Raw genomic sequence first — 13,341 nt, 5'->3', positions numbered from 1 at the left:
CCAGCTCAACCCTTGGTAGCTTGTCAACGAGGGACAAGGCTTAATTTAGGAGACAGAGTGTAAAGCATTCAAATATCACAAAACAGTAATTAAATAAAACACAGGAAACAGTTTAAAAATCCAAAACCAATTTATAAAAATAGATTATCTTTTTATCTTTAAAATGACACAAAAACGAATACAATCGGATAAGGGGAACCGGAGATATGAATTATTAAAGAATTATTGTTTTCTAGCGCCTAGAAACCAAAAGCGCCAATCGGGTCATCTGGTTGCACCTCGACCGGGGCAAAGTCAAAGTTTAAGGCCGACCGCGATGGAGCCTGGCTCGGCTACAGCCCGCGGGAGGCCTCGGTCAAAAGTTTACCTTCGGACTTAGTCTCTTTTCTGAAGATTTTCTTGAGCGTGACGAACCTGCCAGTCCAATTCGACCTCTGGATACCGGATACCCGACGCGGGAGCCCTCCGTGGGGATTTTTACCTTCGGACTTAGTCATTTTTTCGAGGTGAAAATCCTTCGACCGGGGCAAACCTGGATCTTGATCTGACGTCCTTGGAGCCCTCCTCGGATACGCTGGCTGGGAGGTGCCGGTCAACTTCCTACATTCAGACTTTGGGGGTTATTACAACCCTGGCAGTCAAAGACCCCCAGGGTTGTTTCGACGGAAGCACCGCCAACAGGCTGGCGGTGCTTCCCATGTATTACGACCACGGCGGAAGTGCCGCGCTTGCACTGCCAGGACCGGCGGTTTACCGCCACAGTGGTCCCGGTGGTTTTAATCCGCCAGGGAAGCGCTGCTTGCAGCACTGCCCAGGGGATTACGAGTCCCCCTACCGCCAGCCTTTTCCTGGCGGTATGAACCGCCAGGAAAAGGCTGACAGTACGGGGAGTCACGGGCCCCTGGGGGCCCCTGCACTGCCCATGCCACTGGCATGGGCAGTGCAGGGGCCCCCTGACACAGCCCTGTGCAGCTTATCACTGTCTGCTATGCAGCCAGTGAAAAGCGCGACGGGTGCAACTGCACCCGTCGCACAGCCGCAACACAGCCGGCTCCATTTGGAGCCGGCTCCTGTGTTGCGGCCGTGATCCCCGCTGGGCCGGCAGGTGGAAACCAGGTTTGTAATGAGGGCCTTAGTCTCTTTTTTGGAGATTTTCTTCACCGGGACGAACCTGCACGTCAGGCCGGGTCGCGGCTGAGGCAAGCCAGCTAGAGTTGCCGCGGCAGGTCGGTCCCTCTATGGAGCTTTTTTTCAAAAGTTCCCCAAACTTCTCCAAACTTCTGGATCTTCTCCCAGATGTTCCTTTAAGGTTCTTTTGGGGTCCACTGCTCACCCCAAGGTTCCAGAATCTCTGAGATGATCCTTGGCGGTGTGGACTACAACTCCCAGAATGCACCTGGTGCAAACTCCTTTTTGGCCACTGGACAGTGGTCAGCTGGTTGATCTCTTCAGGACTTGGTGCAGGGGTCTTGTTTAGCAATTTTTCACTTGTGGCAAACAGGGAGTCCCTCCTTGAACCAGTTGAAGCCAGGAAAAGTCCTTCTTGAGGTGAAGCCCAAGTGTGCAGCTGGTGCAGTCCTTCAGAGTGCAGGGTCCAGGTTCAGGCCAGGGGTCCAGCAGGGCAGTCCTTCTTCTTCTGTGGTTCTTTCTTGTTGGGATCTGATGGGGATTTGCGGTGTGGGTGCAGGTCTGCCAGTTTTATCCTTGCTCCTGGGTGAAGAACAGGGGGGTCCTGGTTCTCCAATCATGTGCAGGGTCCTTCCCCCTGTGATGACCACTTCCTGGGAAGTGTGGCAAAAATCAATCCCAGGAGGCAACATTCCTCAAAAATCCATCATCAAAATCCAGTGATTTTTGGAGGTTACATCTGGCTGAGCCCACCCACTGGTGTGGTTAAAAATCCTAAACACACCCCTCTCCTAATCTAATCAAGGGGGCACCTAGTTGTCTGGGGTTGCAGGATGTGGGGGTGTTGCTGGGTTGCTCCAAATGTCCTTCTCTGCCTTTGAAGACCAGTTTGGCAGCCCTCCCCCTTCCTGCCTCACCATCTGCTGAGGGGAGATCTCCTCCCACAGGCACATCTCTTTGTGTGAAGCCAGGCCACTTTACACCTCATCAAGGAAGCCTGGCCAGGCTGCCAGAGGCTGGCCAATCAGAGCACAGCAGCCAATACAATGCAGGGCTGTAATTGGCAACTTTTCAGGTAAAGTTTAAAACTCTTTACCTGGACAAGTTATATTAAATCCAACAACTGGAAGTTGTGGGATTTATTATAGCAATTAATTTGATACCAAACTCTTTGTATCTGTCACTTAAGGGGACATTTAAAATTAAAATAAAGTCTCCCCATTCTAGCCTATGAAGGGCATTCACTACAATGAGGGAAAAACAAATGTGGCTGTTTTTACCTCACCAGGGCTTATAAAACTATTTTTATAAGGTCTCTGCTTATAGTTACATGGCACCCAGCCCTAGGGGCACATAGGGCACACCTTAGGGGTGACTTATATGTAAAAATAAGGTAGTTTAGGACTTTGGAACTACTTTTAATTTCAAAGTCGAATTTGCATATAACTTTAATTTAAAAGCAGCCAGCAAGGCAGGCCTGCCTTTAAAATGATACTGGGCACCTCAGCAGTGCACCTATGGGTGCACTACGTATGCTGTGGTCCCTAAACCTACATGCCCTACCATATACTAGCCTAATTTGCATATCCACTTTACACAGAGCACTGGCCCTGGGACTGGTAAGCAATAGCCAGGGCACAGTTAAGAGTCAGTAACCACCAGTAGCTGTCCAAAAAGTGTGGGGGTGACCAGGGCAAAAAGGAGGACTTTCCTACAGGGAGGTTCTGTCATGTCATCCAGTGACACTCACATATGGGCCTGGTGTGGTCCACTCTTTACACCAGTGTATGATAGAACACTATCCAACTCCTTGAATTCCTTGCTCTGCATCTCACCACACTCCAGATTGCCATCTTACGATCCTTGGAGTTTCTTCTGTCGCTAAACCTTATCTAGATCATGTCCTGGAGGTAGCGATTGGTTCAGTATCACAATTGTTGGTTCATGTACATCAAATGACTTATGTTTTATATTTTCTAGACTTTTCTATCGCTCAGCTTCAACCTGCACCTTGACCCCAGTTTTGCTCTTTCCCTTTTTGCGCCTTCTGCATTTCCTTTCTTTGGCTTCTCTCCATTAATAATTCCCTAATTTCCTGTACCTGGTTAATTCTTCACACCTGGCTCTCTGCCTGCACCCATGCTTCTACCCTGAGTTTCGAGCTATTTCTGCCCTGTGAGCTCAGAGTGTGGTGGCTCACAATACTCTTGTCCACTGAGGCTTAAAGTCTTCTGATGCTGGCCTGCTGCTCTGCTTCCAAGGTTAATACTTGTTTATTTGTGGTTTATTTTCCTTATTTCTTGTTCCTCATTCCCATACTTTGGCTCACCTGTTTCTGTCCCTTGTTACAACAGCCTCTCCATCCCCATTGTCTGGCCATTATGTCGACATACTTCTGTGCTGCCATGTTTTGTATAACGAGTTGATGTTAGTCCCTCCCTTGAATCATTGCCCTGTAGTTTAGTGTTCCTTGATCTGCATATTTCTAGTGCAATCCTGTTCCTGTTCTTAGAATCCAGTCCTGCTTCTTTCTGTGCCTTGTTCCTTATGTTGGTTTATCTTGATCTGCTCATTTTTGTTCTCTCTTGTGTGAGTAGCTTCTGAGGCTTGGTGCTTCTTGCAAAGAGTCTCACCCAGCGGTCTTCTTCAAAGAGCTTGTGGGTGTCTTCCTAGACTCTGTGAGGTTAACTGGTCCTTGCCATATTGTAGGATACTTTCCCTCACAAAGAGATCTTTATCCACCGAGAATAGAAACTATAATTTACGATAGTTTATCAGTCATTCTTTTGGTTTGTACTTTTCTGCTGTTTGTTGTGTTTTATTTTTATGGTCTTCCTAGTTTTGTCTTTGCAAGCTTTACCTTGTTCATGTCCAGTTTCTTCAGTGTCTTCAGCTTCTGTCTCCTTCCCAGCTCTTTTATGTATAGTAAACGCCCCCCTTTTCAATTCTCTTGTCCTTGCGAAATAAAACACTACCTTTTAGATAGCCTTGTCATAAACCAACAGCTTTTCTGAAAAAGAAGCAATAGAAGAGAAGTGATAGAAGAGAGTTTTAATGCTATTGTTAAGAACTTTAAAAGTAGCTCACCATATCAATGTCAGTCTCCCTAATTCTCTCTTCATCTTCCCTTGATGAATATGTCTGTCTCGCTTCTGTGGCTGTATAAGACCATCTGCGGAGTTCCCCAGGGATCCTCTCTCAATGTCTACATTGCGCCGTTTGCCAACATCGTCCAATCCCACGGGCTGAACATTGTCTCCTACGTGGACAACACACAACTGATCCTCTCACTTACAAAGGACCCCGCCATCGCCAACTGTATGGAGGCAAGCTGCCTCAAGCTGAACTCAGATAAGACCGAGATCATCATCTTCAGATCCAACAAATCAGCATAGCCTGCCACTCTAGGAGCCACCCCAGCACCCACCACCCACGCACGCAATCTCAGCTTCATACTGAACTCATGGCTCTCTATGACCCAGCAAGTCAACGCCATCTCATCATCATGCTTTAAAACACCTTCTGCATGCTTCGCAAGACCTTCAGATGGATCCCCATTGAAACCAGAAGAATGGTCACCCACGCCCTCGTTAGCAGTAGACTGGACTACGGCAACGCACTCTACGCAGGAACAACAGCCAAGCTCCAGAGAAAACCGCAGCACATTCAGAACGCCTCAGCACGACTCATCGTTAACCTCCTTCACCACAAACACATCTCAGCCCACCTCAGAGACCTCCACTGGGTCCCCGTCAGCAAAAGGATAATCTTCAAGCTCCTGATCCACGTTTACAATGCTTTCCACGACGCCGGACCTGCCTACCTCAACGAGCATCTCAACTTCCACATCCTGACACGCCAGTTCCGCTCCGCCAACCTTGCCCTTGGCACCGTTCCCCGCATCCACCGTACCACAGCTGGCGGCAGATCCTTCTCCCACCTCGCTGCCAAGACCTGGAACTCCCTCTCCGTCATCCTATGTCTGACCAAGGACCTTCTGATCTTCATGAAGCGTCTGAAGACCTGGCTTTTCGAGCAGTAGCCTCCCCCCCCCTTAAGCACATTGAGACCCTACTGGGTGAGTAGCGCGCTTAACAAATAACTGATTGATTGATTGATTGATATAAATATTGAAATAGCAATCTCTTATTCTTCACAGGATGTAGACCTAAAAGAAAATCCCTTAAACTCATGTCATCACCTATTTTTGATATATGTTTGTCCAGTCAAAATTGTGACAACTACCACTGGCAAAGTTTGGCAACATTATCAGCATTTCTCATAGAAGAATATGTATTATACTTAGGGTCTGGTCTGCTTGCTAATGTACCCATAGCCTTAGGTAGAAATCTCTTACATACATTATTATCCACTGGCCATAAGACTTATCCACCACAACCAAAAAATGTCATATTATAAATATCATTCTGTATTATGCCATGTGCTTAGTCATTACTAACATTTTGTTTCCATTTCGAGTCTACAAAATGTTTTAAATTATTTTCACAATTGATGCTGTCTTCAAATTTGAAAGAGAAACAAAATTTATGCTGGTTGTTTTCTTCACTTTTATTTAAAAATACATAGGCCCTCATTACGCCAATGCGGCCGCACTCCCGCCGCGGCCATTTGGAGATCCCCGCTGGATCTCGGCCGCAACACAGGAGCCGGATTACAACCACCGGGGCCATTGTGGCAGAAAACCGCCGGCCCATGCGGTGCGACCGCGACGCTTCCGCCGCGGTCATAATGCCCAGCGTGTTGGCGGTGCTTTCTATAAAACAGCCCTGGCGGTCTTCGACCACCAGGGTTGTCATGTGGGCCATATTTTTTAAAGATTTAAACATGCAGCAAAAAGTGACAGATCCCTAAATAGGCCAAGATTTAGTTCCCCACACACTTTTCTTGTACTATTACATATAACCTTGATCCAGTAATTATTCCAATTTCTGTGGTCAAGATACATATGAATGGATAAGTGAATGAAATGTTTTATAAAGTGCAATAGCTGCTCTAAAAAGCGTGTTATCACTGATAAAACAATGTAACTAACTCTGAGAGACAAATTAGCAATTTGAAAACAGACTTTTTTTAAAAGTTTTCTGAAATGCAACTTGTTGCATGTGAGGCGGACAGTCGAAGGACGATAACTCAAGGCTTTGGCTGTCGAGAAGATGAAGAAAGTGAACCCTCCCCTTATGGAGTGTCTGACTCTTTGAACATGAAATAAATGACCATCAGATGATCTCAAGCATGGTTGAAAGCTCTATTACTCAACAGAGCTTTGAAATTAATCCTCTTTTGAAATGATAACCAGTGGTATTGTTTGGAATGATGTGATGCCAATGCACAATAAGGGATCTTCACTATCAAATGGAGTGAGTCATTTCTGATTTTTTGAAGGTGCTTAGCCAGAGAGTCCAGTAGGCAGACATGAATAATATTGGCATGGTCCAGCCTTGCTGTTAAAAAAGCTTGAGGCACAATTTTGCACGTTTCATGAGGCAAAAGGTGAAGAAATCTCTTAAGGGAAATGTTTACTGCAACTGACTCACAATTACACAACGTGGCATAACAGAGGGATTTTGTGTCACAAGAGTAACACAGATATGTGAAATAAATTGGTGTAATTACAATTTCAGTTCTGCCTAATCAATAGCATCTTTCTCTTCAGTGTCACAGCTGAATTCTTTCACCCTTGAAAGTTCTGCTTTCACGTTAATTCTGCAACAGATTTCATTGTGAGACTGGATCAGATAAATCTAAATTTAAGTCAGTTTCAGTCAAAGCTTGTGATAGTTTGCTGTTTTCCTATTCCTCCAAACCATTCAATACTGAATGGAAGGGATGGAGTGTCAAAGAAATACTCCCAGGTTAAACATAGTATCCATAAACGCCTTAGCGGCAAAACAAATACCATTGTCTGAATGAAAGGTATTTACTGCACCTATTACTATTAGACACTGCAAGTCTTTAATGACCACTTGAGCAGTGACAGTCTTTTTGGCCAGAGGAATCTAGTGCAAGAATCAGCAGCAACCAATGTATATTTATATTGATAAACTGTAGCCAGCAAGTCAACATGGTTGAGGTTCACAACACCAAAGGGTTTATCAGATACTTTATGAGGTGTATGGGATGGCCATAGAGCAGTAAATGTTTTGTTTGTTGACAGTCGGTACATTGTTCTATGGATTTCTTAGCATCTTTGGCAACCATTGACACCCGTACTGTGACTGTAGCATTGACACTGTAGCACTGATAGCGGCATGAGCAAAAGCTAACCCTTCGTGAGCTACCCACACCAGATCTAGTTTACCTCTTTCAGTCGGTATATTCCGATCCTTAAACCCCTTCATAAAAAACAGAAGAACATTGTCTTTGGTGAGACTATAGGAATAGTTGGAAGTTGAATCATAAGGGAATTTTCCCCCTTGTAATGTTGCCCACATAATCAATGTTTTTTTGAGATTAAGTTACAGCATCAACTTTGGAATATTGTACCACTGTCTCCATAGGTGATTCAGCCACACAGGTTCCTTTTAGCATGAATTCCTCCACTTTTATGTGTCATTCTAACTTTGTTGCACATTTGTCTAAATGTTTAAATCACACTGTTCGTTCATATTACATGAAACATTGTGTAAGTAAAACCTTTTTGAAAAAACAATACATAATACAATAAACTTGTGCAATGAATACTAAATTAAACATGTTTATTAATGTGAAATGTGCATATGAATGCATCTATAAATGATATGTGGTGAGTAGCACATAAGCAGAAAAATTCAAAGTGTTTTACAAGGCCAGTGAAGCTTTTGTAGGAAGAGATTGACATTTTCTAGTGATATCTTATATGAAAACACCTGCTGTCTTGATGTTATCCTTCCTTAAACTTGCTAGTCAGCAGTTTGATGATGTTCTGCTGTGGGTGTGCCGAGAACCACCAGAGGTAGTGAACTTGTCAGCAAGACTTTGGAAATGATACAGCTGGTGTTGCAGATGATGGACCCAATAGAGCTCTTTCAGGGTTTGGGTGATGTTATCATATTTTTTTGGCACTAGATGAGATGTGCTGTGGAGTGTAGATTATCATAAAGCTTGCTAGTATGGAGTCTGGAAGGCTGAAGAGCAGGGTCTTTTGACTATTCTGATGCAAGAGTTTGAGGGCTTGAATAGAAGTTCTAAAGTCACTTTCTGGAACAATACATAAACACATATGTAGAGTAGGCTTTGGCTCCTCCGCAAAGGATTATTTCAAAGGATTATTTCCCTCTCACGTCATGCTTTTGGGCATTTAGTACAGTATTTCTCCTACTAAGATGTGTTTCCTATGCAATGCAGCTGAGAAAATTAATTACTAAAAGATGCACTAAATCATTACACATTATATGCTATCTCTTGTATGTGTATTATATACAGGAAACAATCCCTTTTTATTTTTACTATTTTTCTTTTAAATGTTACAAGCATTTTTAAATGTTTTAATCAGGGTGTAGGTAAAAGTCTCACTTGAGGGTGGCTGCTTTTAGTGGTGTTTCTTCTAAAGGGGATGCTTGACCTCAAGATGGCAACCCTTGAAATCTCATGTGATCCATAAAATAAGTGACAATCTTACAATAATGTTTGATGGCCACTTGTGATGCAAATCAGAGAGACTATCCAAGTACACATATAAGGCAATTAACTAAGGTAAATTCACATGTGTAGGTCAACCCACATACCTATGTACTACTGCACCTAGGTATAAACCTATTTGTTCCAAACCACTCTAATAAGTATGGGAGGAGAGCTGTCTTGTAGTTCGTGTTTTGGCAGAGTAGAAAGATTGTGTCATTTGCTTAAGATAAAAGATTAATGGAGGAGATAATGTGTTTGTATTCTTGTAAGTGTGGCAAAAGAGGACCATGATGCAATCATGAGTGATAGAGGCATATGATGTATTAGGCTTCCGCTGAGTTCATGTATTAAGTCTATTTTTTGGATAAAGAAATTGGCAATGTTATTTGCATTGGTTTGTGAGACGGGGTTTGGCTTTCATTGTATGTAGCGTTCTTGTGCTGTTCTGTTTGTTTTTTGAAGGCTGCGTGAGTGACTTCTGATTTACCTCCTTTTCATATCTTCATAAATTTCCTGGCAGGCCCTTTGGTGATATTCAGGTGCTGCAAAATAGTTTAAAATTGCTATTTTTGATATAATGTGATAGTTGAGAAGTCAGTCTACATTACTCAGGAGATTATGAGTGGAGCAAATGATTTTGAAAGTTGTTAGGGGGATATGGGTTTTAATTTGTTTCTCCAGGCTCAAAGGGTTTACGTTTTTAGTCTCTTTGCTATTAGCTTTAAATGGAAGGGACTGACAATATGGCCAATCCAGACCAGGTGATTCATTTTGGATGAAAAAGGTTGGTGGAAGGATTATTAGATCAATATCATTACTTTGTTGTGAGTGGGTTGGGGGATGACTGAATTAGTAGTTGAAGGCCATGCTCCTATGCTTAATAGTGCGTGCGTATATCTAAATATTCCATGGGATGTTGTAGCACCCACAAGAAATGTTCTTGGAGTGGCCCTTTTTCTTCATCATGATAAAGCGATATCAAATAGACCCAAGTTGTCAATGATGTCACTGGGAACTCCAAGGTGAGAAATATCCCCTTTATTGATAGTTATCCATATTTAATGTGTATTTATGTATGGCTCCTCCATTTTGTCCACTGCTGTCATTAGAGCAGAGTAGTTATTAGTAGACATACATGGGATGACATCCCCTCCATCTGCCCCTGTAACCATATTACACATAGCTATGGGGTGTGCAGTAGCATCGTTGATAGCAGACGTCTTTAAGAGAATAATGAAACATCTTGTTCAAAGGGCTTTTGATGCAGCAAGAGAAGGTTTGGTGCAACTGCTGAATTCATGGCAGAGCAAACTGCATTTTTTTTTTCAATAAACAAACATCCACAGTGGTTAAAAAAAGCTTTTTGGATGAGGATGATTAAAATGTATATAAAGGATTGTGATTGGTGTAGGAAGATATTTCCAAGTGATTTCAAAAGTATGTGTGCAGATTTTAAATAGATGGACTTTTACTGTTTATAACCAACTATTAATAATACAAGGTTTTGTTTCTCTGTTTTTTGCATATCATTCATAACATCTGGGCACACTTTTATTAAAAGAGCAGGTTTGATGTTTTCCTCTTTACCACACAGGGCTCTCACTTATTAAGTAACACTCTAAGGAGAAAGAGGAATGATGTGGCAACGGCACCAGTGAAAGAAATACATAAAACTAGAGGGATGATAAGCCGTTCAGCTTGTTCACCAAACACTTGGTTGAGAGCAGGGGGGCAATACACATATAGATGTATAGGCAGGGAATTGTGAAATAAATGTGCCCCAGTGTGGATGGATATCCTCAGTTTCATGCCTTTCTCTCTGTTCTTCCAGGCAAAATGGCTGTGGGTTTAGCGCATTCGTGGGTCGCATAGGCTCATCTGTGGCTCCACTGATCCTGCTCCTGGATGAGGTATGGAAGCCTCTGCCACAGGTGATCTACTGCTCCGTGGCCGTTGCCAGCGGCTTGATAACTTATTGCCTTCATGAGACCCTCAACATGCGACTACCCGAGACAGTAAAGGATATTGAAAACACACGGTAAGACTTTCCTATATAATTTGTGTGGATTACCATCTATAGGAGGAATATCTATAGGTTGGACATCTATGGGGATCTATGAGAAACATGTACAAATATAAATGAAAGTATGCGTAGCCTCTCTTGGTGTGCTCTGTTGGCCTTGGAAGATCTCGCCCACTCTATCTCCTCCATCTCTTCCTCCTTCCTCACTCTCTTGCTCCTTCTCTAATCACCCTGTTGTATCATGTGTGGTTGATGAGTATGTGCATTAGATGCCTTATCGTTTTTTTTTTTTTTTGCTTTTCTCCTAGTAAAGTGTACATTGCCTTGTTATCTTTTTCTCGCAATTGTTGCTTTCTCTTCAGTCCTGACTGGACGAGGAAGTCCTGTTAGATTCATTGAACAGACTAAAGGCTTCAAGCTGATTTACCTTGCTTTCAAAGGAAGAAGGGGAAGATTATAATGAAGGAACTCTTGTTAGCTGACCTTCTTTTCACATAAAAAGCAAGATTTAATCAAGGATCCCTTCCTCTTCCTCTGGTAGGGAAGCAAAAACACCTTATTTATAGTTCTGCTGCTTTTCTTTCTATGTGGGACAGAGATCAGACTATCAGAAAGCCTTCAAAATAACCTCACTTTTCTATCTATGTCATAGAAACCAAAAACAGGACTGGACTAGTTTCCGTTTCAAATATCTGGAGAGTGTTTGTGTTCCTTGGGCCACTGTGAAGCATCCAAGCCTCTGACCGTATCCCAACCCATGATTTGTTTCGACAAGGGGAGTGCATGTAATGCATCTTTTAACTACTTTCCCCTACCCTTACAACCCTCTACTCCAGCCCTCCCATTTTGAAGTAAACTGCAGATTAAGCTGCTCAGAAAGGGGAATACTGTGCCATAATTCGATGTCCTCATAGTTATTCCCTATTCCATGGAGTTTAACTCACATTTGCTTGATACTGGTGGGAACCTATCACATGGACTGTTTTCTGTGTGAGATGTTTCCACACAACTAGTACTGCGTAACTCATAACCAGCACAATAATGTGAAAAACCTGCTACAATGGAAAGATCTGACATTGAACGGTAAAGAGCTTTCAACACATCTACCTTCACAGTGCAAAAAGTTTGAGTTAGCTTTCTATTTTCATCTACGGGGGTGTAGTGTGCTGACATGCTAAAGCACACACATAATATTTGTGAATCACTGTTTTTGCATATATTAGTACATGCAAGCAAGGTAGGGTCTTGCTTTCAAGGACCCTTCAGTCAAAACAGAACATCTATAAGTAGAGGACATGGGGTGAAAATAAAATTAAAAGGTACCAGAAGTTCTGTTGCAAATCTAAAAAACACCATGTTAGCGGAATTTTCAAGTGTTAGGGTCAATGGCAGTGTTTTGTTCAGGTGTGCACAGAAGCCTAGATTACTGCTTTGCAAACCCCCCTAAAAACTACATTTTGAAAGCCTCAGAGGATATTATGATCTAAGAGAATTTGATGTAGGCCAAGGAAAAACCATTTGAAAATTGTTCCAAAACAACTACAAGATTACCTTGCAATGCCAAAGACATGTGTTATCTTTGCTGAAAACCTTCTTCTATGTCACATGAATATCAGGTGTAGGGGTCAATAATAGAATTCACCATTGGTCTTATAAAGGAATATACTGCTTTAGAGAATTCTCTCCTGACTGTCATTAACAGCCAGGTCCTTTGGCTCTGCCTAAAAACAAAAGGCTCAGGAGCAGAACTAACTGCCTGTGTTGACTTTGCTTATATGCAGTGCTGCTCCAGGTAAGAAAGAAGGAGATTTCTAAACTTTGTATTAAAGGGAAGTGTGTTTATACAGATAGGAGTATGGCCTCCCTTTGCCTGTTCCATTTCACTCATGATTAGACTTCTGACCAAAGACAGAATGATGTGGTGTGTTAGAAGTGGATTTGAGTGTGTTATCAGACAATTAGTTATAAAATGGATAATATCCCTGGAATGTCAATAGAATAACTGCTTATCAATCATACCTCTTTGTTTTTTTTGATTCTCACAAATCAACATCTTTTTTTTCAACAGCTCCAAATCAACCAGCCCCACGATGGAGCCAGAAGAGGTCATTCGCATGCAGAAATTCTAGTGACATTATTGTTGCTCTGAAGACGTCTCGCTTAAAAAGAGATGAAAGACTAGTTAACATTTTATAAAGCTAAATATTCAAGGATCACTGATTTTAAACTATTCAACCATTTCTGGGATGTAACGTTCACTTGTTTCAGTAAATCCAAAATTATACCAACTGCTCATATTCTTTTTTTTTCCTTTCATGTTATTTAGGTTTTGTAATCCACTGCATACTACATGTTATGAGGCTAATAAGTGAGGTGAATTAACTGGGCAACATTTTTAAGCAGAGTGTCCATCACATCATTATTTACAGTTTGGTGGGTGGGAATCCAGGCCAACATGCGCTGGGTATCCAGTCTGCCATTTTACAAGTGTCAGAGGCTATAATGGACTTGTAATATGGCTGATGGAGCATCTGCCCCATTTGTGACAAGCTATCGAAATAGTATATGAG

General features: G+C 42.5%; 1 protein-coding gene across 1 annotated transcript in view; it reads left to right on the top strand.

The window, feature by feature from the left end:
* The window catches only part of LOC138297168 (solute carrier family 22 member 7-like), a 229,137-nt gene extending 216,099 nt beyond the window's left edge, over positions 1–13,038 (top strand). Inside the window, exons 9-10 of the mRNA XM_069236661.1 lie at positions 10,580–10,786; positions 12,840–13,038. Coding sequence (XP_069092762.1) covers positions 10,580–10,786; positions 12,840–12,900 — 268 coding nt within the window. The 3' untranslated portion in view covers positions 12,901–13,038. The remainder of the gene's footprint in view (positions 1–10,579; positions 10,787–12,839) is intronic.
* The last annotated feature ends 303 nt before the right edge of the window (positions 13,039–13,341 follow it).

This window comes from Pleurodeles waltl, chromosome 5 (genome assembly GCF_031143425.1).
Source record: "Pleurodeles waltl isolate 20211129_DDA chromosome 5, aPleWal1.hap1.20221129, whole genome shotgun sequence".
Classification (NCBI taxonomy): Eukaryota; Metazoa; Chordata; class Amphibia; order Caudata; family Salamandridae; genus Pleurodeles; species Pleurodeles waltl.
The sequence above is the reverse complement of the archived record's forward strand: the minus strand, read 5'-3'. Positions and strand labels throughout refer to the sequence as shown.